The sequence below is a fragment of the Onychomys torridus genome, chromosome 18 (genome assembly GCF_903995425.1).
Source record: "Onychomys torridus chromosome 18, mOncTor1.1, whole genome shotgun sequence".
Taxonomy (NCBI): Eukaryota; Metazoa; Chordata; class Mammalia; order Rodentia; family Cricetidae; genus Onychomys; species Onychomys torridus.
The window spans coordinates 43,652,358-43,678,574 of record NC_050460.1 but is presented as its reverse complement, the minus strand read 5'-3'; the positions used below and the strand labels follow the sequence as shown (position 1 = coordinate 43,678,574).

General features: G+C 48.5%; 1 protein-coding gene across 1 annotated transcript in view; it reads right to left on the bottom strand.

The window, feature by feature from the left end:
* The window catches only part of Lrrc20 (leucine rich repeat containing 20), a 77,826-nt gene that overhangs the window by 17,166 nt on the left and 34,443 nt on the right, over positions 1–26,217 (bottom strand). The window contains exon 3 of the mRNA XM_036167162.1: positions 4,545–4,694. Within this exon, the coding sequence (XP_036023055.1) occupies positions 4,545–4,694 (150 nt within the window). The remainder of the gene's footprint in view (positions 1–4,544; positions 4,695–26,217) is intronic.

Here is a 26,217-nt window from a genome sequence, read left to right as displayed (position 1 = left end):
GTCTCCATATCCAACTACGGACCATAAAGCTAAACCTATCTCTACCCAACTCTAGTCATCCATCCCCAAGGATGCCTGCTTTCAGCAGGCCACTACCAGTTGCCCAAGCGGTCACTCAGACCCAAACCCCTTGCTTTTGGTCCACTATGAAGCATTCCCCGTTGTCCCCTGTCCACTCTGGAGCCTCCGCCAAGTGCACATGAGGGGGTTGGCTTCCTGCTCTAAAGCATGTGCCCAGGGCAGGGGCTTCCCTGTGTCTCACCTGTGGGGAAGTGGCACACGATATTTATCTCTTGGGTGTGTCTCACCCTCCTCTCACCTAGCAGGCCCAGGACACACTCAATCGAAAGAGCTGACCAGAGAGTAAGAAGGGACGGGGATACAGAAGAGCCGTACCCAGACACTGAGATCACTTTCCACAGGCCCATCTGCCACTCACACCGATTCTATCTAGCCCCTGCACTCACTCGTGTCTTGCTGTTCTGTTTTCTTTCTTTTAAGACATGCTATAGCTCAGGCTGGCCTCCAACTGGCTAGGGAGCAGAAGATGACTTTGAACTCCTGATCTTCTTGCCTCTACCTCTGGAGTGCTGGGATCACAGGTGTGTGTCACCCACTGGTGTATACAGTGCCAGAGGCTGCACCTAGGGCCTTGTACATTCCACTGTAGACCACGTCCTGCCTTTTTGTTTCATAAAAATGAATGAGAGACATGGAAAGGTAGAATCAAAGAAGATCCAACCCTGGGAAGCCACGAGTCTGATGGAGAGAGTTCCCAGCCTTGAGAGCCTGTGAGGCAGGCAGGGGACATGTGGCCCGGAAGTTGCTCTGTCAAGAGCCCAGAAGAAGACACAAAATGGTCTTTTAAATGCTGACGCCTCCTCCACACTCATAAAGTTCGGGGTGAGCGTGTGCATACGTGCGTGTCTTTGTATGTCTTCTGCTGAAATCACAATGAAGACTTGGGCTCGGAACTTCCTCTCTGAAGAGCTGGAGGGGCCTTGGCTCCAGCTCTCTCCCACTCAACCCCCTCACCTTCAGCTCCTGGCAACCACAGCCTACAATCCACTGTGTGAAATCCAATTAGCCCATCTGGCCTTCTCTTTGAAAGCCCAAGCTGAGGGATAGATGGAGGGGTCAGGAGCTGGTGAGGGTAGAGAAAGAGAGTTCAAATGGCACCCTTCAATAGGGTCTGAGCCAATGGCGCTGGAGTGAGTGCGCTGGGGTTGGCAGAGCCCCGAGCAGCATTTCCCCCAAGCTGCTGACGCTCTCCCTCCAGCCCTCAACGCCCACACTGCTCTAGAGAAGTATCAGTTCTTCTGCCCAGCAGTCTACCTTCCTGCATCGGTCCTTGCCAGTGCCCCAGCCCTTGGGGTGCGGGGTAAGAATGAGCATCCTTCAAGGAGACGCCTGGTTGACTGGCCGCCATTGTTTCCCCACCTCCAGACCCAGGTCTGGAAGACTGCAGGTGCTTCAGAGATGGACCGAGGATAAGACAACACACAGGATCTCTCCTCTGCCCAAGGAAACCTCAACCCAACTGCTCTTCCTGGGGCCCTGACAATCCCCACCACCTTTCTCTCTAGAAGGCAAACACGAAGGCCGGAGGACGTGGCTCCACTGGTAGAGTGCTTACCCAGCATGAGGAAGCCCTGAGTTTGACCCCCAGCACCATAGAACATGGACATACAATCCCAACACTTAGAAGATGGAGGCAGAAGGATCATAAGGTTAAAGGTCACCTTCAACTAAATAGAGTTGGGTCAGCCTGGGCTACATGAGACCTTGTCAAAACACTACAAGACCTTTGAGCTAATACAGTACCCCGTGAGGTGGCCCACTTGGGGTCACGCTCTGGAGGTTCTGCTCTGGGTCCTTACTTAACCAAGTCCTTCCTTCCTTGATCCTCCATCTCCTTCCCTGAAGTAGGAAATGAGAGGTCATGCTGATATTTTACAAGCTGAGTCTACATTGCAAATGCAGCAAGCAGACTGGCTTTCACACTGCATAAAACCTGGAGAAATTCTCACATGCTGCGTACTTCCAGCTTCTGTTAAATGATCATCAGGAGCCAGCCATGGTAGGGCATGACTACAGTCCTAGTGTTTGGGAGACAGACGCAGGAGCGTCAGAAGTTCAAGGTCGTCTCTGGTTCCACAGTGAGTTTGAGGTCAGCCTTGAGACCCTGTCTCAAGACAACCAAATTGGGGGCTGGAGGGACGGCTCAGCAGTTCAGAGGACTGACTGCTCTTCTGGGGGACCCAGGTTCGATTCCTAGCACCCACATGGTATCTTTCAACTGTCTGTGACTCCAGTTCCAGGGATTCAGCACCCTCACACAGACATACATGAAGGCAAAAGCACCAATGCACATAAAATACATGATCAGAAGAATGGACATAAGTGATTGGAAGAATGGACACCAGCAGTCCATCTTCTCCGATGGCACACACAGCTGAGGGACACACCAGTGGTAGGTGGGTAAGTCCCCATTACTCTTTACTGCCACATGGTCAAAGCAAGTCACTCCTTACTCATGTGCCAGTCTCTTAGGCCCTTGTGCTGCTTAGCCTGGAACTCTGGGTCTCACCTCTGGTTGTCAGCACTACAGAATGGCCTGAGCCTATATGAATGCCAAGGCCTGGGCTCACACTCAGGGGACCCAACTCATCTGGTCTTGGGACGACAGTGGGTACAGAGAAGTTCCTAGGATGGTTCTGACTTCATCAGGGGACATGAACTAACAGTCTGGGGGAGCCTGCTGGCTACGAGGGACCCACCTCACCAACGCAGAGGCAGATGCCAGAAAAAGACTGAAGAGAGAAGCCAGCCAGGGTAAGAAGTACACACGGGTGCCTCTGGGGGACTGAGCCCTGCCCAGGCCCCTCCCACTCCCCAGCACAGGCCACTGGAGCTTTTCAAACACAACGGTTGGAGCTCTGTGACTTCTGAGAAGGAGCCACCTAGTCTAATCCTGTCTCGGTGCTCATTGGTGTGCACAGCGACGCTGGCCTCGCCAGGTTCTCACCTGCTCCCCTCTGAGCCACCACACAGTTCTTCCTATTTGCCGGACCAAGCTCTGCCCATTCACACCTGTCTCTGCCTTCTGGTCTCCACAGCTCCCCGAGGAAGCCTGCTGTCTTACGGTTTCTATTGCTGCGAGGAAACACCATTACCAGAAGGTAACTTGGCGAGGGGCGGAGTATTTGGCTTACACTTCAGCACTGCTGTTCATCACTGAAGGAGTCAAGGACAGGAACTCAAACAGGGCAGGAACCTGGAGGCAGGAGCTGATGCAGAGGCCATGGAGGGGTGCTACTTACTGGCTGGCCCCCACGGCTTGCTCGGGTCACCTTCTTTTTTTTTTGGTTTTTCGAGACAGGGTTTCTCTGTGAAGCTCTGCGCCTTTCCCGGAACTCACTTGGTAGCCCAGGCTGGCCTCGAACTCACAGAGATCCGCCTGGCTCTGCCTCCCAGGTGCTGGGATTAAAGGGGTGCGCTACCACCGCCCGGCTCAGATCACCTTCTTATAGAACCCAGGACCAGCGGCTGGGAGATGGTCCCACCCACTATGGGCTGGGCCCTCCCCCATTGATCACTAACTGAGAAAATGCCTTACAGCTGGATCTCGTGGAGGCATTTCCTCAGGAGGCTCCTTCCGCTGATGACTCTAGCTTGTGTCCAGTTGACGCACAAACCCAGCCAGTCCATCTGACCAGCCGAAATCAGGGATCTGAGATACACTTGCTTATTCTTCATACAGGACCAGTATTTTGTGTCTGTTTCTCTAAACAGAACCACAGACCCTTTTCATATCCCCTGGCAGACAGAGAGCCCTAGGAAGCAGGATCCACCTTATTCAGGCATCCTGCGCCTTCTGCCTCTCTCCTGCCTACCATCCAGTCCTGCTCCGCGAGGCAGAAAGATGGAGGGAGGGAGCGAGTACCACCGCACATCCTGCTGGGCCACCCACAGACACCACTGCAAAAGATCCACAATGCCCACCCGCTGGCCTCCTGCCTAGCACCTTCCACGGACCATATCCACTCACTCGGTGTGTGCCAGAGATAAGCCAGCATCGCTGGCACCTGCCACAGCTGCCCTGAGAAAGCAACATGAAAGGAAGAGCGAGCAATGCTGGGGATGAAATGGGAATCAGTCGTTCGAGTCTCCTCGGCTCGCCGGTCTGCTCAGAATGGAAGAGTCAAGCCAGGACTTGTCGTCAGTCAATCTTCTTTTGAGACACAGTTTCCCTGTGGAACAGTCCTGGCTGTCCGGAAACTCACTCTGTAGACCAGGCTGGTCTTGAACTCACCAAGGTCCACCTGCCTCTCTACCTCCCGGGATTAAAGGCATGCGCCACCACACCCGGCTGTGTTAATCTTATTTTCAGTCAGCTGGAAACAGACTTTGACCCAGAGACTTCCAGGTCTTCAGAGCCTACCCCTGGGAATGATTTTATGAGTCTGGTTGATCCAGGACTAGCTCTGGGGACATTCTCCAGAGGGGGTAAGACTCCTTGTCTGAGCTAACCCCTGGCCTACCTCGAAGCTGACTGAAGGTGGTCATGAACTTGCTGGTGAGGGACTTGAGTTCATTGTTAGCCAGTGTGATGAGGTGGATCTGGTCCGAGACGTTCCTCAGGACCTTGTAGATGCAGATGGGGAAAGAAACAAGCTTGCAGTCGGCCAAGTCTGCAGCGAAAAGACAAAGACAGATCAGAGCCATGAATCACAGCTTCCCAGGAACCAGCCTCAGACCCACATGGGCCAAACCCACCTCCCCCTCCAGCTTCTGTGCCCTCTGGCCTGTCCCATTACGCCTCACTTGAAGGACACTTCCTTCACACTCAGAACCTTGGGTTTTGTCTCCGTCTCTATTACCACAGCTGGAATCCAAGAGGCAAGGCCTTGAAGTCACAATAATAATGTCATTCCAGCAGCCTGGTTCAGGCCCTTCTCTTACAGAACCAATTCCTTCAGAATCAAAGATCTGACAATGAGGCAGCCTCTCGGAGAACACTTCACCATCACTTGCTTTGGACACACACAATGCTCAGACTCTGAGGTTTGCCCATCTTTCCCGGGTCTGTATCAAAGAAACGGAGAAGCCACAGGCTCGCACTTCCCCGAGGGCTAACCGCAAAGTCATTACAGGATTGAGGGCTGCCACCCTTCCGACATAGATACCCAGGAGACACGAAGGCCAGCCTTTCCAGGCAGAAACACAAGACAGGCAGGTGTCTTTGGCAGCTTTGCTCGAAAGGCCTGAAAACAGAAGGACACAGGTGGGCTGGCCACAGACTGAGAAAAGGGTGACCTGCCTATAAAAAGCAGTACTGCTCAGCAATAAGGAAAAAAACGCCATGGAGGCTGGGGAGGTGGTATGGTTGGTAAAGTGCCAGCCTTGCAGGTACAAGGGCCTGCATGTGATCCCCAGAACCCACAAGGGAGGTGGGGGGAGGCAGTTCTGGTGACGGTGGTGTGCGTGTATGATCCCAGTTCTGGGGAGGTAGAGACAGGCTTAGCCAACCTAGCCTAACTTCCTGAGTTAAAGGCCAGGGAATGACCTCATCTCAAAAACGGGGGGGAAAAAAAAATGGATGGTAACCAAGAAACAACATACATGCACAGACATGCATGTGTACATAAGAACATGCCCCCTGCCCACAGAGAAATACCATAATATGGAAGAATCATGAAAACACGGTGCTGGCTGGGCGGTGGTGGTGCACGCCTTTAATCCCAGCACTCGGGAGGCAGAGCCAGGTGGAACTCTGTGAGTTCGAGGCCAGCCTGGTCTAAAGAGCGAGATCCAGGACAGGCACCAAAACTACACAGAGAAACCCTGTCTCGGAAAAAAAAAAAAAAAAAAAAAAAATCAAACAAACAAACAAAACAGCACGGTGCTGAGCCAAAGAAGCCGGTCATCAGCACCACCCATCAGCCCGACCCCACATACATGAAACGCGCAGAAGAGGCGAATCCACTCAGACAAAGCGACAGCTGCCAAGAGCACAGGGTTGCGGGAGAGAGCGGCGGGGGTGGGTGGTGGTGAGGAAGGAGCGGGTTTGTTTTCTCTTTCTGCGACATGTGCTAAAATTGGACCATGGCAGCAATTTTATAGCTCCTTGAATACGATGAAAACTAAAATCCACCGAAAGGCTTTCCTCTCTCCTCCCTTTCTTGGTCTTCAGTGCCTCGTGTCGCATAGTGGTCCAGCCTTGGAGTCACCATGTGGCCAAAGGATGACTCCGATCCTCCTGACTCCACCTCCTGAGGGCTGGGGATACAGGTGTGCCTTACCACATCCAGTTTTACACAGTGTTGGGGGATCGAACCCAGCGCTTTGCATATGCCGGGCAAGCACTCGACCTACTTAGTAGCCACACGCCCAGCCTCAGGTGGTTCATTTCACAAGGATGAACTAGATCGCCATAAAACTGCATGCGCCAGGAGATGGTGGTGGCGCGTGCCTGTCATCCCAGCACTCGGGAGGCAGAGGCAGGTGGATCTCTGTGAGTTCGAGGCCAGCCTGGTCTACAGAGTGAGTTCTAGGAAAAGGTGCAAAGCTACAGAGAAACCCTGTCTCAAAAAACCAAAAACCAAACAAACAAACAAACAAAAAAAACCCTGCATGCATGCACACACACACAGAGACACATGAAGGACAGAGGCTATGCTATTAGGCTATCCAGCTCTCCCCGGCTACTTAAGCTCTGAGCCTCAGTTTCCCCCTCTCTAATAGAAAACAACAATGGTATTTGACTGGCAGCTGCAAGGAAGAGGAGCTGTGATATAAAGGGCCCAGCAGACACATGGCTAGTGTGCTGCAGTGCTACCCCCCCCCCAACACCTCTACCCTCCCTCCTCACTGCTCAAACCCTCTCTATCCTTCAAGGCTGCCTCCCTCCAGAGCTCTTCTGGGAATCACTCCAGAGCTTCCTTGTTGCTGGGCATTGCCCTCTGAGCCCTTGGGGCTTGTGGCAGCACTATTCCATCTCTTCTCCACAGAAGCCTGGCTCTCTTGGGTGGCCACACATTTGAGGATGGTTCCAGAATAAATACGCAAGTGCAATAATAATCCCATGGGCCGGCAATAAAATATATGGATTTTCATTCCTTGTTGTCTTTTATGCGGCACTGGGAGTTGAACCTGGGGCCTTGGGCTGGCTAGGCAAGTGCTCTACTGTGGGGCGTTTACCCACCAACCCCAGAGCTCCCCAGAGTTTTCTTGAGTGGGAGCAGCAGGAAATATTAGATAGAAGGATTTATATCGTGGAGATAAACAGATAAAAAATACAGGATAGCTCCGGAGGGCCTGGAACCTTTTCCAATGGGACCCCACTGTCTCTGCCCCAGGGTATTTAGAGAGACGCCAAGGGGGTGGAGCAAAAGACCTCCTCCCCCAGCACAGCCAAGTGCAGACCATCTCAGACACCTGCACTCAGGCCCGTGGCCCTAATCACCCTCTATGCGGACCTGCTGGGTAAAAAAGCCACGAGGAACCTGAAAACGGGCTCCCACACTGTGCTGTATTCCCAGTGGAAGGATGTGGTTTTTAAAGGTCCTATTCCTAATAGCAAAACTAACACAAGGCACATGGAAATGACCATGTAATAATCATGATTATTCTTCACATAATAACGGAAGTCCTTCTCAAGCCACTATCCCACGGAATCTCTACTTTTGTTCCAAGTCCTAGTCAGACGTCACCTGCTCCACGAAGCCGATCACTGCCCTAAGCAGCTGTTCCTCCAGCCAGTCTCACGCAATGCACTGGGACCGCTTAATCCTAGGTTTTAGTAACACCTTTTTGTGTCTGTTTTCAGATATTTTTAGGTTTATATGTGAAGACACACAGGATGTTCATTGAAGACAAGAAAAAAATATTAAATGATGTTGCTTTTTTTTTGGTTTTTCGAGACAGGGTTTCTGTGTAGCTTTGTGCTTTTCCTGGAACTCACTCTGTAGCCCAGGCTGGCCTCTAACTCACAGAGGTCCGCCTGGCTCTGCCTCCCAAGTGCTGGGATTAAAGGTCTGAGCCTCCACTACCCAGCTCCATGATGCCTTTTTTTAGACAAAAATGTTAATAGAATGTCTGCTTTGTTTTCTACCCAAATCCCATCTCTCACTGAGTAAACAGAATGATCTGAAAAATAATGCAGGGTAACAGTCACTTCAGAAGTCACATTGATTAAGAGAGGCAAAGGACAAACATCATGAAAGGAACATGGTAAGCCCAGAAGGTTTAGCACAGAAGAAAACATGTCATAATTGAATAATGCTAATGGAAGCCCCACAAATAAACCAGGGAGGGGAAGTGCTCATCATCAACCTCACTTAATAGCTTGGGGAAAACACAAAAAGACTCACCTAAGACTCAAAATCTTTATTTTCACCAGCAAAATCAGAACTAACTGGAGCTAATATCTATGTAAGCTCTTAGATGAAGGTATCTTTGGAAACCTAGGGAGCATATAAGTCAGGGGCAGGACAAGGGGCAGGACAGAAACTGCATAAAAGATAGACCACTGAATATTTAAAAAAAAAAAAAAAAAAAAGCCAGAAGGTGGTGGCGCACACCTTTAAATCCCAGCACTAGGGAGGCAGAAGCAGGTGATCTTTGTGAGTTTGAGGCCAGCCTGGTCTACAGAGCGAGATCCAGGCCAACCTAAGGCTACACAAAAAAACTCTTGTCTCAGAAAAACAAAAGCAAACAAGAAAAATAAATCTTTTAAAGAAAATAAGGCGCCAGGCTGTGGCGGCGCATGCCTGTAATCCAAACACTCGGGAGGCAGAGCCAGGCAGACTTCTGTGAGTTTGAGGCCAGCCTGGGCTAACAAGTGAGTTCCAGGAAAGGTGCAAAGCTACACAGAGAAACCCTGTCTCTAAAAACCAAAAAAAAAAAAAAAAGAAAGAAAGAAAGAAAGAAAGGAAGGAAGGAAGGAAGGAAGGAAGGAAATAAGGCAAATAATGGATTATACAAGAATCCATAAATAAGATAAAGAAAATAAGCCGGGCAGTGGTGGCGCATGCCTTTAATCCCAGCACTCGGGAGGCAGAGGCAGGCGGATCTCTGTGAGTTCGAGGCCAGCCTGGTCTACAGAGTGTGATCCAGGACAGGCGCAAAGCTACACAGAAAAACCCAGAACACAGAAAAAAAAAATAGAAAATGGAAATGTTTAAGACAATAGTATGAAGAAAAATTAAGACTAATCAATAAAGAGAACATAAAGACAGTTACAAACGGAAAATACGAGTCATAAACAAATACACATGCCCTCACATGGATTGCAAGCTGCTCTCCAGAACATTGTTGCTTTATAAATCTACTGAACAGCAGCATGCTTTAAAAACATACCTTGCTATTATGATCAAGGGAAATGTTCTTCCTGGGTCTAATCTGCAATGCTTTGGGTAATGAGACTAATTACGTTTCATAGTCAATTAACCATCTTTATTTCTTCCGTGGAGCATCCTGTTCACATCTTTTGTTATTTTGTTCGCCTGGAGGGCGTTCACTGAAAGTCTGGTAAAGCTCCTTCATTGGGAACTGTCAACCCACGCCTGCTGGTAACTTTCACATTTAATAGTTCACACTTTCCTAATGTCATATTTCACACCACGCTTCCAAATTTTATAGTTCACATTATAGAGGTTAGATATTTGTTGTTTCTTTTTCTCTTTTAGTTCAGGGCTGGCCTCTACCTCACTGTATAGCTGAGCATGATCTTGTATTTCTGATACTCCTGCCTCTGCAGATGGGTACCACCATGCCTGGTTTTAGGGATGGAAGCCAGGGTTTCATATGTGCTAGGCAGGACTCTACCTACATCTCGAGCCCCAAGATTGGCAATTTTAAAAAAAGATATTAACATTAAGCTGAATGTGAAGGTGAAGGTGTGTGCCTGTAAACTCAACTACTTGGAAGACCATTTGAACCTAGCCATCAGGATAATACAGCAAGATGGTGTCCTCAAAAGAAAAAAAAAAAAAAAAACCAACTCTTTGTACACAATAGTTTCAACCAGATACAAAGTATCTGGCTTGGGAAAGACAATCTGAAAAAAAATAACCAGCGTGTTAACAGCAATTATTTCAGAGTATTTGGTTGTTTGTTACCATAACAGTGCTTATTTTACATAAGTAAAATATTACTATTGTAGTTTTACAAAACAACTTGTCAGATGCAGGTATATACAGTGATATTTTGAGGATAGAAAAAATACATGATTACAAAATGAACTTTGGTGGGGAAAAAAAACCCGGGCCAATTGGAAGATAAACTAGGCAGTCACTTTCTCATCAGTAAGACTAAACAAGGCAGAGGGTGAAGCCGGCAGAGACGATAGGCAGAAAAAAACACGGCATGCCTGCATCATCCTGGGGCAGTCTGGGTAATCACTCCTCCACAGTGTCTGAAACTGGTAGTGTTTAGCCTCCATCCTGCCATCTAGGAGGCATTCTCAATTGGTGCAGACTTGAAATCCTATTCAGGAAGACCTGAATAATTTGAATAAAAGCATCCAGGAAGATGAGATTAATGGTAAGGCAGACAGAATGGCTTATAATGAGGTACTTTTATACAGTGCCACAGTGGAGTTATAGGAACTGTCCATGACCATATCCCAAAGCATACACTGGTATATGCCACCAGAAAGAACAGAGCCATTGGATAGGATTACAAAAATGGCACTCTCAGGGAAATTTGTTGATTGTAGAAACCAGGAGTGGAATTGATTGACTTTGGATCTGTCTTTGCTTGTTTAACTGTGTAACAGTTTCCTCCTAGATCGAAACATTCCACCCTTCCACAAAGCCACTTAAGCTGGAAGGTAAAAAAAAAATCAAAAGAGCTTCAGGAAGTCCCTGAAACCAACCAGATTCATGAAGCCCCTCCCTACCAGAGTCAGCCATAAAAGCTGAAAAGTCCTTCTCAGAAAAAGCTTGGCTCAGCTGCAAAGAAGACTCTCAAGCAAAGCTGCAAGAAGACTGAGACCTGACCAGCTCCCTGGAAGAAGCTGAAACCAGCAGAGTGGCCTGGAAGAGGTGTAGACCAGAGTCACCTGGAAAGAACAATCTCCAACCTGCTGAGCAGCCTGCAGGCTGTGCAGTGTGCTCCAGGTTTCCTAGCTTCTGTGAGTTGTCACCCATGTTAGGGTGGGCCCTGGTGATACATCTGTCATTGAGTCATTTCTGCTCCCTATAGGTAACCCTCCAAACCACACTCCCGTGAGTCACTCCAGAAAAACTCATTGGTTCACCAAGTTGGACTCTGGGGGTATCTGTATTTGAATCTGTCATGAGTTCCGTATCTGGGGTGAGTAGACGTGTGTTGTGTCTCCCTGGGGAAAGCATTTGTCACACAACAGCCAGTTTCTTACACCTTTGGTTAAGTCTAACCGTGAGGTGCTCATGGGTTTCTCTCTGCTGATGCCACCATTATTACTGGCCTTCTCCATCTGTTTGCAGGTCCAGGAATTAGGCCCTGGGGTCACTTTGACATGCCATTCTATAGGCGGGAACCCAGGCTTGGGCACTGGGTGCTGGTGGCAAATAGAGCTGTTGGGCCTCTGAAACAGGGCACCAGGGCCAGCAAGATGGCCCAGTAGGTAAAGGAGATTCCAATGCAAGCCTGGTGGCCTGAGTTTGAGCCTGGAACCTATGCAAGGGTAGAAAGAAAGAAGCAATTCTTGCCAAGTTGTCCTAAGATCTCCACCTGGGTTCTGTGCAACAGTCTTCTATCTGAAGCAAGTGTTTATAAATATGTCTATAAACATTAAACTTTACAAAATTACTTTTGAAACAGGGTCTCATGTATCCCAGGATGGCCTTGAACTTGATATGTGACTGAAGTTGGCCTTGGTCATTAGTTAATGTCTTAGACACTGTTCTATTGCTGTGCAGACACCATGACCAAGGCAACTCTTCTAAATAAAAAAAAAAAAACATTTAACTGGGGGCTTGTTTACAGTTTCAGAGGGTTAGTCCAGTATCATCACAGCAGGGAGCATGGCAGCCTGCAGACAGGCACCAGAGTAGTAGCTGGGACTACATCCTGATCCTCAGGGAGAGAGAGAACCTGGGCCTGGTATGGGGTTTTGAAGCCTCAAAGCCCATCCCAAGTGACATACTTCTTCCAACAAGGCCATACCTCCTAATCCTTCTAATCCTTTCTGGTGACAGAGCATTTAAATACATGAGCCTATGGGGGTCATTTTTATTCAAACCACCACACTTACCATGTCGGAATATTGTGTGTGTATGCGATACATATGTGCATGTGGGTGAGTGTGCCGTGTAGAGGCCAGAGATCAATGCTGGGTGTCTTCCTCAATCCCTCTTCCCCTTATTCTTTGAGAAAGGATCTCTCAGCGAATCTCAGTGGTCACTGTTTTGGACAGAATGGCTAGCCTGTGAGCCCCAGCAATCTGCCTATCTCTACCCTCCTCCACACTAGGGTTACTGAAACACAACTATCCCTGGCTTTTATGTGAGTGCTGGGAATTGAACTCACGTCCTTGGCTTGCACAGCAAACGCTTGGACCTGCTGAGCATCTTCCCGTCCCATAATCTTTCTCTTTTTAATGGAATTTAAAGTAAAGAAGGATAAAAAAGAACAGAGAAAAGCGGACCCACAGCAGACAGACAAGACTAGTACAGCAGGACCTGGGCAGCAGCTGTGAGTCGGGGTTTCCAGCCTCTGCCTGCACCCCCCCCCCCCCCACCCCCGTGAAGGACCGAACAATGGGCCACTGATCCCCAAAGCGAGGGGAATGATCACAACCAAAGAAGAGACGCAAAGCCATTCAAGTTATTTCCAAGGCTCTTCAAAGCTGCCTGTCACCCTGAGCAGATCAGCCCAGAAGTGGCCAGCCCACACCCCACTCCTCATGCCTGGACATTCCCAGAACATTCTACTATGCAGCTATTCCCTCCACACTGAAATACCTCCTCCTGGAGGAAGGGTGCAGGCTGGTAAGACACAGCAATCTCAAGAAACCTGAGGTTCCAATGCTCATACAAATAAGCTCGTCGAGATGGCTCAGCGGGTAAAGGCATCTACTGCCATGTCTGACAACCTAGTTTGATCCTGAGTTTGGCCTGGTAAAAGGGGAGAATCAGTCCCTGCGCATTATCCCCGTCTCCACACATATGTTGTGACGCACACGCACCTACACAGCTACACACAAATGAATGAGTGTTCATTCACTGGGTGGTGGTGGCTCACGCCTTTAATCCCAGCACTTAGGAGGCAGAGGCAGGCAGATCTCTCTGAGTTCAAGGCCAGCCTGGTCTACAGAGTGAGTTCCAGGACAGCCAGGACTATACAGAGAAACCCTGTCTTGAAAACGAACAAATAAAAAAGGTAATAAAAAAAAAAGTGTAATTTTTTTAAAAGGAAGCTCAAAAAGTTACAAGATTCACAGAGGTCCTCTCCAAAGTTATATAACCATTAAACGCTGCCGGGGAGAGGAGACTTCAGTGGAGATGCCTGCAAGCCGGGCACAAGGATGCTGGTTCGGAAGGATGCATGTTTAGGGTGCAGTTCTCTTCTGTGGCATCACCCATGCTGGGGTGGGCATTCTGGAGACACAGCTGCCTTTGAGTCATCCACGTCCTGTAAGCCATCTTGATACACTCACGATTTCACTAAGGTGGCCTTGAGCGAAACCATTCCTTTGATCTCCAGTCAGGGAACTTTCTGGGGTGGGCAGACACTTCTTTCATGTCTCTCCGGAGAGAGTCACCGGGCAGACCCCAACATCCCACCATCGTTATGGTCAATCTTGACCGTCACCCGATGGGCTTGCTAGGTGCCTAGAACTAGTAAACACACCTGAGTGCCTCACGTCCGAGGCATTGGCGGAGATGCCAGAGAGGATCAAGGAGGGGAAGGCATGCTCTGATGTGGGCAGCTCTAGCCCAGGGCTGGATGCGTGGATGGAATCAAAGGGAACGGAGGAAGCTACCCGCTCAGCTGGCAGTCCTCCCCTCTCCCCGTCCCCAGAATCGGCGGCTCTGCCACGTCTCGCCCACCAGGATGCTCTGAAGCCGTCACCCAAATAAGTCAGTCCTCCATGTACTTATTTACGTCAGGTATTTTCTCACTAGAAATGACACGAGGGCCCCCGGCTGTGATCAGTGTTAGTTATTAAGCAGCGCGATGCCATTGGTTAAGTGGCACTGCTTACCGTGTGAGAAAAGCCACGAGGCACAAGGAAACCCACTGTAAGAGTTTATTAAGGGAAGGAATAGAAGGGATGTGCTCAGGCCTATGGATGATCCCGTGCAGGGAGAGAGAGGAGGGATAGATGGAACCCGCCTTTTTATAGGTTTCCTCCTGCACTTGCACATATGGGCTTATGTAGCTACGCCACACATGCGCATAGATTATGTGATCACGCTGCACGCAAATTATGTGGTCACACAGAGCATGGATTATGCAGGACGTAAGGCCCTGGGATGATGAAGTCTCTTGCCCGGCTACCGGACAGTGCAGGTGCGGTCACGTAGCTGGGGAGTGGCCAGGAATTCCAACAATCAGAGCTGGCAGTCAGGCACAGATTTGGAAAGCGGTAGGGGATGTACGTGGGTGCTGGGGTCTACCCACCTTCCTCAATTCATTTTCTCCACTTCTGCTCCATCGAAAGAGATAAGCAGCAGCCATAAATGAGAATTCACTCCAGTTTGGGCCACTGATCCAAGAACTTGATTTTCATTTGTTTTCACATGATTTGCTGAAGGCGGGCCAGTCACAGCCCACCTGAGCCTATCCATCCTTGGGCACAGTCTTTTCGAGAGACCTGTTCCTGTTTTCAAACAACTGGCTGATTCTGGCTCCCAGCCAGGAGGCTCACACCAGCTCTCCAGCTCCCTGATGGCAACCAGCTGGTGACTCACACTTAGCTGGCAACCCAAGGCCACGGAGAGGAGAGCGAGAGCCAGAGCGTGTGTCTCTTTCACGCTCTTCCCTCTCAGTCAGCCAGCGAGCACCCCACAGTCTGGGGGAGCTCAAAGCTGTCACTATTCACTGGCAAAGCAGCTCCCTGTCAGCTGCCGCAGCAGCAGCAGCACCACCACCACCCCCAGAGCTTCCTCTTCACCTTCTAGCTGTCACTCCCACACAGACAAATCCTCCTGGTTTCCTTTTGTTGTGGGTCCACTAATTCTCAGGGGCAAGACAATTAACCAACAGGAAGGGAAGTCACTTCTCTCTTCCAGCCTGCTGTAAGCCACAGACACAGTCTCTGAAGCTTCCTGTGGCCAGCTGATGGAAGTCGCTGGGTCACCCATCCTTACCCTGCAAGGATGCCAAGGGCTAGGGATGTCACCCCAAAACCTGCTTCTCTCATCTACCCTCCACTGGCCAGTGGGGCTCATCTAAGCGCCAGGCCCTCATCTAGTGGTGCCACATCTTGTCCCCGCCCTGTGATTTTGTTACCATTGTTCCCAGGGACTCCATCTGTTCCATGCATCCTATAACCCCTAGTCAGGGCACTCTGGCTGCCGCTGACAGCAGAGGTCGCCGAGTATTCCCTCAACAGGTCCACGGGACCTGAGGCAAACACGCCTCATCCCAGCTGTACGACCAGCCACTACCAGCACAGAGCATCATCCCCGCTGAGCGAAGAAGTCATGTTCTCAGGACAAGAACGTGAACATCCAGGGACTCCGCCATCCTGGAACAAACCTCTACCTTGTCCGGGCATCTTCCTATCAGTACACGAGAAGCAACATTCTGGGAGTTTATGGTTTTAGGGATGGTGACTGTATGGCCGTGAGTAATATCACTTTAGTACTTCACAGATGACCGACCCCTCCACACGAGGAAACCACTACTAAGTGACTTTTTCCAGAGCTAGGGAGTAGCATGGTGGGACAGTGCTTGCCTCACATGGTTTAATCGCCAGGACCACACCCCCACACCCACACACACAAACACATGAGTGTCTTGTTCACTGTCCTCTGTTCCTTAGCGTGGGGACAGGTGCTGAGCTAGGAGTTGGGGGTAGGGGATCTGGACTCAGGTTAGGCAGACAAAGTCTCTATTTGTTTTCTTTTTAAAATATTTTAGTACATTTATTTGTGTGTGGGGGGAAGGGTTGTTTGGTTTTGTTTAGTTTTGTTTTTTGGGTTTTTTTTTTTTTTGTCTGTTTGTTTTTTAACAGGGTCTCTCTATGTAGCTCTGGCTGGCCTGCAATCCCCTATGTTAACCAGGCTGGCCTCAAACTCACAGAAAGCTACCTGCCTCTGGCCCTCCACACTCTGCTCAAATGCTGGGATTAAAAATAAAGGCCACCATGCCTGGCTTATTACTTTTATATTTGAGGGGAGTTGGGTACCTGTGTGGGGATCAAAGGGTAATTTGTGGGAGTTGGTTCTTTTGTTCCACCATAGGGGTTCTGGGGACCAAACTTAGGTCCATCAGGCTTAATGCCTTTACCAGCTAAGCCACCTTGCTGGCCCAGTAAGTGTGCATTCCAAGCACTCTGCTATACCACCTGCTTCAGTCAAGGCTATGCCCAGGCACCCACCTCTAGGTCAGCCAGACAGAAAGGAATTAATTTCCCAATTCCCACTGGGAAACTGCAGCTGTGGCTGCCAACTCCTGGAGGCTTCTCCAGTTCAAAGTACATGATCCCAAGGCTCAGCACGTCTGAGGAAAAGCCCGCAGGCTTCCCCGGCTTCTGTTCTCCTGGAGTTTTTTCTGAAGTCTTAATTTAGAGGCTGAGCACACTCTATGCTGACCGCAGTTTTGTGCGGAATTAAAGGTCCTCATAAGCTAAGCCAAATTCAATGTTGGGTCTTTGGTTATGGGAACGCATGGCATTGCTTCCAGAAGATATGGCCAGGATGTGGATGGTCATCAGGTACAATTAAGAACAAGTTAAAGGGTCTTCAACCAGGAAAGGGCCAATGTAGGCTGCAGTTAGAATGGTATCCTTAGGAGGGGGTTCTAACGCTGGGGAATGTAGCTCAGTGGTAGAGTACTGGACCAGCAGGCATGAAGTACTAGTTTAATTTCCAGTAGCAGAAAGAAAGAAGAAATCCTGCAAACACTGAGTTAAGAGTGCGCTGGTAATACCTTTGGCTGAGGAAATGGCTCACCTGGTAAAGGCACCAGCCACCAGAGCAGATGACCCAAGTTCAATCCCCAGGACCCACATGTTGGAAAGGGACAATCAACTCCTGAGAGAGTTGTCCTCTGGCTTTCATATGCACAATGTAGCATGTGCACACCCCCAACACAAAACTAATAAATAAAAAATGTAATTTGAAGTTTTCAGAAAAGAATAGATCCCATGCTCCAGGGGGCCTCAAATGAGACAGGATGGGTTAAGAGTTCACCGGGTCATAAAGGAAGTGAGGAAGGATAAACCACATAATATGAGGCCCAGGCCAGGGTCAGCAGAGAGGGTTCTTCTCGCAGATGGGGGCTGAGCTGCTGAGCTCAGAGGTCCCGTGCAACCCAGTGAAACCCATGCTGCTGATAGCACTGAGCACTTGTGTATGAGCTCAGTTCACAACCATCTTGGAGTTTCCCTCAATGAGAAGAAGATTAGGGCTGGGTTGCCAGGTAGATTATCCACTATCACTCCGGTAAGACAAAGGGGCTAATAAATCAGCATGGAGATTCCAGTCCAGAGCATTGAGCAGGGCAGCTAACAGCCGTTTGCTCAAGACTGCCCTGATATTACTATGGGGAGTCGTGCATCCTCTCACACTGGGATGCTGAGTCACTCTAAATTCAGGCTAATTGATTGGAGACTGGTTCAGAGAGAAGAAGGCCAGGCAACCTAGGAGGAGAACGGCATGACCCAAGGCCCTGAGGACTCTCTCCAAGAGACCTCCACCTTCTGGGTCAGTCTTCTCTGGTTCCCCAGGCTTCACCTTGCCCCCTAAATGCTCAGAGATGAAGAAGCCCTGTTCAAATCCTGAGCTACCTGGTGGCACTTATCCACAGATCTCTACCCAGGAGCCGGGGAGGCAGGTAAGTAATGAGCCACCGGGGTCAACCCTGGGCCCCTCCATCAGAACTGGGGCACATCTGGATTTCAGTGCTCTTCCCCAGCACTCCCAGCTGCACCCACCTGAGCTTCAAGAGAGAGACAGGTCCTTGTAAGACCGCACTGGTGAGCATCAGGCATAATTATCCATGTAATTACATGTACTGCAAGAAGGCTGAAATGCACACCCCAAACCTCTAATCAAAACAGTACTTAGTGTTAATAAAGGAGCCTTCTATTCCAAAGGCCCTGGTGCTTTATGAAAGGCTAGCCAACATATTCATTCCAGGGAGTACCTGCTGATACATAACGGTGGGCAGAAACATGTCCCAGTAAACAAAGTCCAAGAAGCAGGCAGAGTGGCCAGCTACAGGTCAGGTGTGCGGGACTAGAGAGATGGCTCAGTGGTTAGGAGCACTGACTGCTCTTCCAGAGGACCCTGGTTCAAGTCCCAGAACCCACATGGCAGCTCACAACAACAATTGTCTGCAATTCCAGTTCCAGGGGACCCAACACTCATGGCAAAACACAGACACACATAAAATAAATTAAAAAAAAGTCATGTGTGGTGAGCAGAGCATGCACTGGGAAAGACAGCTGAGTTGTTAGACTGCTTGCCTAAGATGCAGGAAGCCCTGGGTTCAATCCCCAGCATGCATAAACTGGGTGCAGTGGTGCACAATTCCAGCTCTCAGTCGGCAGAGGCAGTAAAAGCAGAGGTTCAAGGTCATCTTCAGCTACGCAGTGAGTATAAATCCCACCTGGGCTACACGAGACTCTGTCTCAAAAAACCAGAAAAAAAGACAGTGTTTCTCAACAAGGGGCAAGAAGAAAGGTCTGACTCCTGAAAGTTGTCCTCTCTGACCTCCACACACCAATACATTTATTTTTTTAACTAAAAAGAAAATAAAAGGGGCTGGAGAGAAGGCTCAGAGGTTAAGAGCACCAACTGTTCTTCCAGAGGTCCTGAGTTCAATTCCCAGCACCCACATGGTGGCTCACAACCATCTGTAATGAGATCTAGCACCTTCTTCTGTATACATCATAAATAAATAAATCTTAAAAAAGAAAAAATTTAAAAAGAACCAATTTTCGCAAATCAAAACGACTCTGAGATACCACCTTACACCTGTCAGAATGGCTATGATAAAAAACACTAATGACAGTCAATGTTGGAGAGAATGCGGAGCAAAGGGAACATTCCTCCACTGTTGGTGGGAATGCAAACTTGTACAACCACTGTGGAAATCAGTATGGCGGTTTCTCAGAAAATTGGGAATCGATCTACCTTAAGACCCAGCCACACCACTCTTGGGCATATACGCAAGGAATGCTCAATCATACCACAAAGATACATGCTCAGTTATGTTTATAGCAGCATTATTCATAATAGCCAGAACCTGGAAATAACCTAGATGTCTGTCAACTGAAGAATGGATTAAGAAAATGTGGTACATATACACAATGGAGTACTACTCAGCAGAGAAAAACAATGACAGCATGAAATTTGCAGGCAAATGGATGGAACTAGAAAATATCATCCTGAGTGAGGTAACCTAAACCCAGAAGGACAAACATTGTATGTACTCACTCGTAAGTGGATACTAGATACAAAGCAAAGAACAATCAGACTGCAAACCACAGAACCAGAAAGGCTATATAGCAGGGGGGACCCTAGGATGACTGTGGCTTATAATAAGTTTTGGTTTTACTCAACTGCTGGGCAAGCTTTAGTGAAACATTTCACTATTAGGATAAGAATTTGTACTGTATCAAGATGATAATAGATAAATAAACAAACAAACAAATAAATAAAATGAAAAAAAAAGAACCAATTTTCAGAGTTGCAGCTGTTTCAGAGTTCAGGGCTGGGGTGGGGGTGGAGCACACACAGGGCGTTGAGAGCAGGGAACACACTGCCTGGTATTGCCATGGTGGGTGCATGCCGTCACACATTCGCTCAAATCTAGAGAAGGCACAGTTTCCCAAGTGAACCACGGGGGACATAAAGATGCCCGTGGGATGCAGGGTCAGCAGTTAACCAGTTATTAGACACCTGCTCCCTGCCCTTCCACCTGCTGTGATGGTTAAGGCGGATTTCCACTCACCTAAGAGCAAAAGCTCTGGGCAAGTCTGTGAGAACGTTTGTAGACTAGGTTAAGTGAGATGGGAAGCCCCACCCTTAACCCAGGCCTGGGACCCTGGGCTGAATAAAGAGACCAGAAGCAAGCTTTGGACCAGTGGTTCCTCTCTTTGTGCTTCCTGGCTACGGGTACAGTGTGATCAGCAGCCTCCAGCTCATGCTGCCGTGATGGGCTGCATCCTCAGACGTGACTAAGGAAAGCCTCTCTTCTTGAGCACTTCTGGTAGGTATTTCGCACAGCAATAAGAAAGGTAACTGACCAATGGACCACGCTGGCTGGTGATGTGAATCAGGAAGGAGGCTGAGGGGAGAAGGGTTTGTGGAAACTCCAATGCCTCCTTCAATTTGCTACAAACTTAAAAACCGCACTTTAAATTAAACCAATGTAATCATGTTCGAGCTTGCTGTTCAGTGGCCTTGAGGAAGGGCATGTGCTGGGTAATCAATCTCTAGAATGCTTTATCTTGCAAAACTGAAGTTATGTACTTAGTAGACACCTGCCCTTCCACCTGCTGCTGGCTCCCTGGAAAATGAGAAAATCAGAAACTTTTCTCCAGGCAGAAACACTGCCATGGTTCCTGAGGCTCCTCTCAGCCAGGCAGAAGCTGCCCAGCCCTGACTTTGGCTACTCTCCTGCAGGGCTCTGTCTAACATTAACTGCTGCCATGGATCACTGAAGCTGAGTGCCACACTGTGCTTATGGGCCTGTTATCACCACAGTCACCACCAGCTCCGCTCTGTCAGAACAGCAGTGTGCTTACTTATCTCTAAACAGAAGAGGAAACGCTTGTTCAAGTCACATGACTTATTAAACAACAACAACAACAAATTCACAGGTCATCCAGATGGCTCATCAAGTTAAGGGGCCTGCTGCCAATCCCGATGATGTGAGTTCAATCCCCAAGACCCACATGGCCGAAGGAAAGAACTGACTTGTCCTCTGACCTACACATGCACGCACATCTGCACATGCAAGCGCACACTCGCGCACAGACACACACATGCATGCATGCACGTACGCACACACGCTAATATTTAAAAAGTAAAATAAAGTCCACAGAGACAGCTCAATGGGTAAAAGGCTTGCCTTGCAAGGAGTTGAGTTCAGTCCCCAGAAAACACCTCAGAAAAAGAGCCAGGCATCATGGTGGCTCATGTCTGTACTCCCAGCAATGGGGAAGTGGAGGAAGCCACATCCTTGAGGTTTGCTGGCTGGCCTGGCTAGCCCACTCAGTATGTTCCAGGTCCAGGTCTATGAGAGGATGCTGACTCAAAAAAACATAAAGTTGATAGTGCCTGGGGAGTGAAACTAAGCTTTTCCTCTGACCTGCACATGCACACACACACCACGACAGATACAGACAGACAAACTGACATACAAACACATCACAACCAACACAAACAGACACACAGACATACAACAGACATACTACAACAGACACACAGACATACCACAACAGACACACAGACATATCACAACAGACAGACACACAGACATACCACAACAGACACACAGACATATCACAACAGACACACAGACATACCACAACAAACAGACACAAACACACAGACACACAGACATACCACAACAGACAGACAGACACACCCCCCCACAACAGACACACACACACACACACACACACACACACACCCCACAACAGACACACAGACAGACACGCTGAAGGAAGGAAGAAGGAAGGAAGGAAGGAAGGAAGGAAGGAAGGAAGGAAGGAAGGAAGGAAGGAAGCTAGATGTGGTAGTAAACACTTTTAATCCCAACTCTTGGAGGCAGAGGCAGGTGGCTCTTTGTGAGTTCAAGACCAACATGGTCTCCATAGTGAGTTCTAGGCAAGATAGCGATATCCAGAGAGACCCTGTCTCAAAACAAATAAATAAATAAAGTTAATTAATTAATTAATTGAATTAAAGTTCCTGGATGATTTAACCATGCAGCCAGTATGAATTTAGCAACACCATTGCCTCTGGAATTGGAGGAACAGGGTCACTGCAGAGCAGGATCGCTGCAGGGCAAGGTCACTGCAGGGCAAGGTCACTGCAGGGCAGGGTCGCTGCTGCACTGCACTCATGCACAGACATGGAAGCCGCAGTACAGTGGTTGAGGCCTCTGAGTCTGTATTTCTACTAAGCAGGTCCAAGGACTGTGGCAAGTATCAAAGTGGGGTCCCCAGACCCACGCTATCACCCCAGAACTTGTTAGCAGAGCAAATTCCCAGGCCCCTTTCCAGGCCTACAGGGGATGGAGCCCAGGCACATGTGCTTTCAGTGACCCCAAGGGGTGTCTGGTGCCCAGTTTGAGAATCACAGAGAACAGGTCTCTTTCCAGCTGTGGTGACTTTACCCTGGCAGATGCTAAGAGCGTGGTTAGATTGATGCCTTTTTTTGCTGGGGGTGAGGGGGTAGGATGGGACAGGGTTTAGCTGAGGCTGATCTTGAACTTCTGACCTTCCTGCCTCTGGTGCTAGGGTTCAGGAGTATGCCACCACGCTTGTTCTATGCAGTGCTGGGGATCAAACTCAAGACCTTGTACACGCTAGGCCTGCACTCTCCGACCCAAGCAGCATCCCCTGGAAAAGACACCAAAGTATTGGCTCCTCCGTGCTGCTGAATGGACTTTGGAAATTTCTGGTCTCATGTGAGCCCCTACACCAGACCATTGCAAGACAGAGATACCATCTCCTGTTTCTTTTCTCCTAACATGTTTGTGTTTTTACCTCTCAAAGAGCCATGCACGGCCTTGGCATGAAGGCGGCCCTGAACTTGGCACTCAGGAGGCCTATGCTTTCCTGCTGGTGTCTCTACTGTCGGCCATGGAGCTTCAGAGACCTCCTTGAGTCTTGGTATCTCATCTATAAAAAGGGGTCTGGATGTGTGTGCACATGGGCAAGAGAACGTACCACATGCATGCGTGGAGGCCAGAGGACAACTTTTGGGGTCTGTTCTCTCCTTCCACTATGTGGGTTTCAGTGACCAAACTCAGGATGTCAGGCGTGGCAGCAAGGGCTTTCAGCCACTGAGCCACCAGGCCCAAATGGGGTTTGGATTATGTGACCTAGGGGTGTCACCCTGGCCAAACATAGTATAACTCCATGATTCTACTATGCAAAGGCTGCCCTGTCCAAGCTTAGTCATGCTAGAACACACATGCTGTTGGAGATGTGACAAGCAGCCTCTGTGTCACATAGCTGGAGAGCACAGAGAGAGCTGGGACCTGAGCCCAGAGTGGCCCAACCCAAGCCTGCGGTCTTTCCATAAAGTCCATTAGTCTATACAGTACTGCCATGGTCAGAAGATAGTTTTGAAAGGGTTTTTAAAAAAGAGTAACAAAATAATGACTCACATGGCCTAAGATCCCCCACCACCACCGCCAATTAGAGTCACATGTAGCCCAGGCTGGCCTCAAACTCCATATATAGTCAAGATTGCTTATATTCTTGATCCTTGGTTGATACATATATTCCAGGGCCTGGGGAGATAGCACAGCTATTGTTCTTGCAGAGGACCCAGATTCAGTTCCCAGCATCCACATGGCAGCTCACAACCATCTATAATTCCAGTTCCAATGGACCCAACTCTCTTCTGACCTCCAAGAGCACTAGGCAGGCAAATGGAACACATACACACATGCAGGCAAGACATTCATATATAAAATAAAAATAATAAACCTAACCTAAATGTAGTAGAACATACCTACGTTTAATCCCAGCACTCGGGAGGCAGAGGCAGGAGGATCTCTGTGAGTTCAAGACCAGCCTGGTCTACATAGTGAGTTCCAAGATAGCCAGGGCTACATAGTGAGACCCTGCCTCAAAAATAAATAAATAAATCTAAATTTATAGGATATAATTTTAATTAAGAAGAAAAAGAAGTAGAAGCAGCAGCAGCTGGGCAGTGTCTCACATGCCTTTAATCCCAGCACTCAGGAGGCAGAGGCAGGCAGATCTCTGAGTTCGAGGCCAGCCTGAACTGTTGTTACACAGAGAAACTCTGTCTTGAAAAACAAAAAAAAACAAAAAACAAACTAAGTAAGTAACACTAACAGCATCGTCCTGGGGAAGGTGTTTCCTCCAGTGCCAAGAAGGCTGGGTTGGTGGAAGGTGCTGTCAGTGAAGGTGTGGTTGGAATCTATGCTCCCTGCAGAGCAAAGTTCAGAGCATCACTGTGGAACAGTCATCAGCCCAAAGTTGTATTGATGCCCTTTGTGGGACAAGTGCTAGGCACAGGCTTCCTGAATCTCATGAGTACTTTCTCACCAACTGGGATGCTACCAAAGAAATGGCCCCCAAAGGGAGTGGCAGTATTAGGAGGTGTGGTTTTGTTGAAGTTGGTGTGGCCTTGTAGGAGGAAAGTGTGCCATTGTGGGGGTGGGCTTTGGGATCTCCTTTGCTCAAGAAGACAGTGCACTTGTGTGGTAGATAGTTCACTTCCTGTTGCCTGTGGATCAAGATGTAGGACTCTCAACTCCTTCTCCAGCACCATGTCTGCCTGCATGCTGTCATGTCCTACCATGATAATAATGGACTAAACTTCTGAAATTGTAAAGCACCCAAATAAAATATTTTCCTTTGTAAGAGTTGCCATGGTCATGGTGTTGCTTCACAGCAATAGAAATCCTAACTAAGAGAGAAGTTGGGACCAGAGACTGGGGTACTGCTGTGATAGGCCTACCCATGCTTTTGTTTGAAGGAATATGGACCTTGGGGCTGTGGATTAGAAAAGCAATGGAATGCTTTAAGTGCTGTTTAATGGACCATACCAGTAGGAGCATGGAAGACAGTGGTGCTGAGTATGATCTAATGAACTGTGGGGGCCTGACTCAAGAGGTTTCAGAGGAAAAGAATTTTAGTACATTACCTAGAGATAGTTCTTGAGATATTTTGGTAAAGAATATGGCTGCTTTTGCCCTTGTCCCAAAAGTCTGCCTGAGGCTAATATAAAGAGTTTTGGATTAACTGCATTGGCTAAGGAAATCTCAAACAGCCTAGTATAGATTCTGTTTTGCAGTTACTAGTGTTAACTCTAATGAAGATTTATAATGAAAAGGAGCAAGCTGATCAAGCAAAAATACAAAATGTGTAATTTGAGGAGAAAAGGAGCACAGGGAGGTAGAATGGAGGTAAGTCCTGTGTTCAAGGAGATAAACAGACTAAGAAATGGAATAAAGAGAGTAGCAACCTCAGGGCAAGACCCCACCCAGCTAAATTCCAACTTGTGAAAAGGAATTAAAGAACAGCTTAGAGCTGGATGTGGTGGTGCATGCCCTTAATTCCAGCACTTGAGAGGCAGAGGAAGTCGGATCTCTACTTCCTACAGTCAGCTGGTCTACAGATCAAGTTCCAGAACAGCCAAGCTTACAAAGTAAAGAAAACCATGGAAAACAGAAAGCTGGTGAAGATCTGATTGAATAAGGAAGCCATGTTCCAGCCCCAGCAGCAGCAGAACTTGGCAGCTTCAGCCACATGGTTCTGGCTTTAAAGATAGAAGAAAGGGGCCATGGAATTTGCCTCTGCAACTAAGGAAAGCCCCTGAGGCCAGGTATATGTCAGGGGTGTCTCTGAATGAAGACCTGGAGAGGCCATTGCATGAAACTGTGATGTTGAAGCCTAGATTACCTTGGAGACCCCAAGATGTTGGACATGCCAGAGCTGTGGGATACCTGTCAAGGAGAGCTGCTAACAGGAAGTAGAACCTGCCCAAGAGAAAGAAGTGTGTTGCACTCAACAAAGCTGAAAGGAATTTGGAAATCTGAAGAGCATTTTGACATCAGACAGTGATGCAGAGTTTGGAGTTTGCCTAGCTGATTTTTGGTCTTGCTTTGGTCCAGTATTTCCTCACTATGCTCCTTTCTCTGTTTTGGAACAGTAATGTATATTCTGGGCCATTATATGTTGAAAGTATGTGATCTGCTTTTTGATTTTGGTTTTATAGAGGATTACTGTTAAGAGATTGCATGAATCTCAGGAGAGACTTTGAACTTTAGACTTTTAAATAAGTTTGAGACTATTATAGACTATGGGGACTTACAAAGTTGGACTGAATGCAT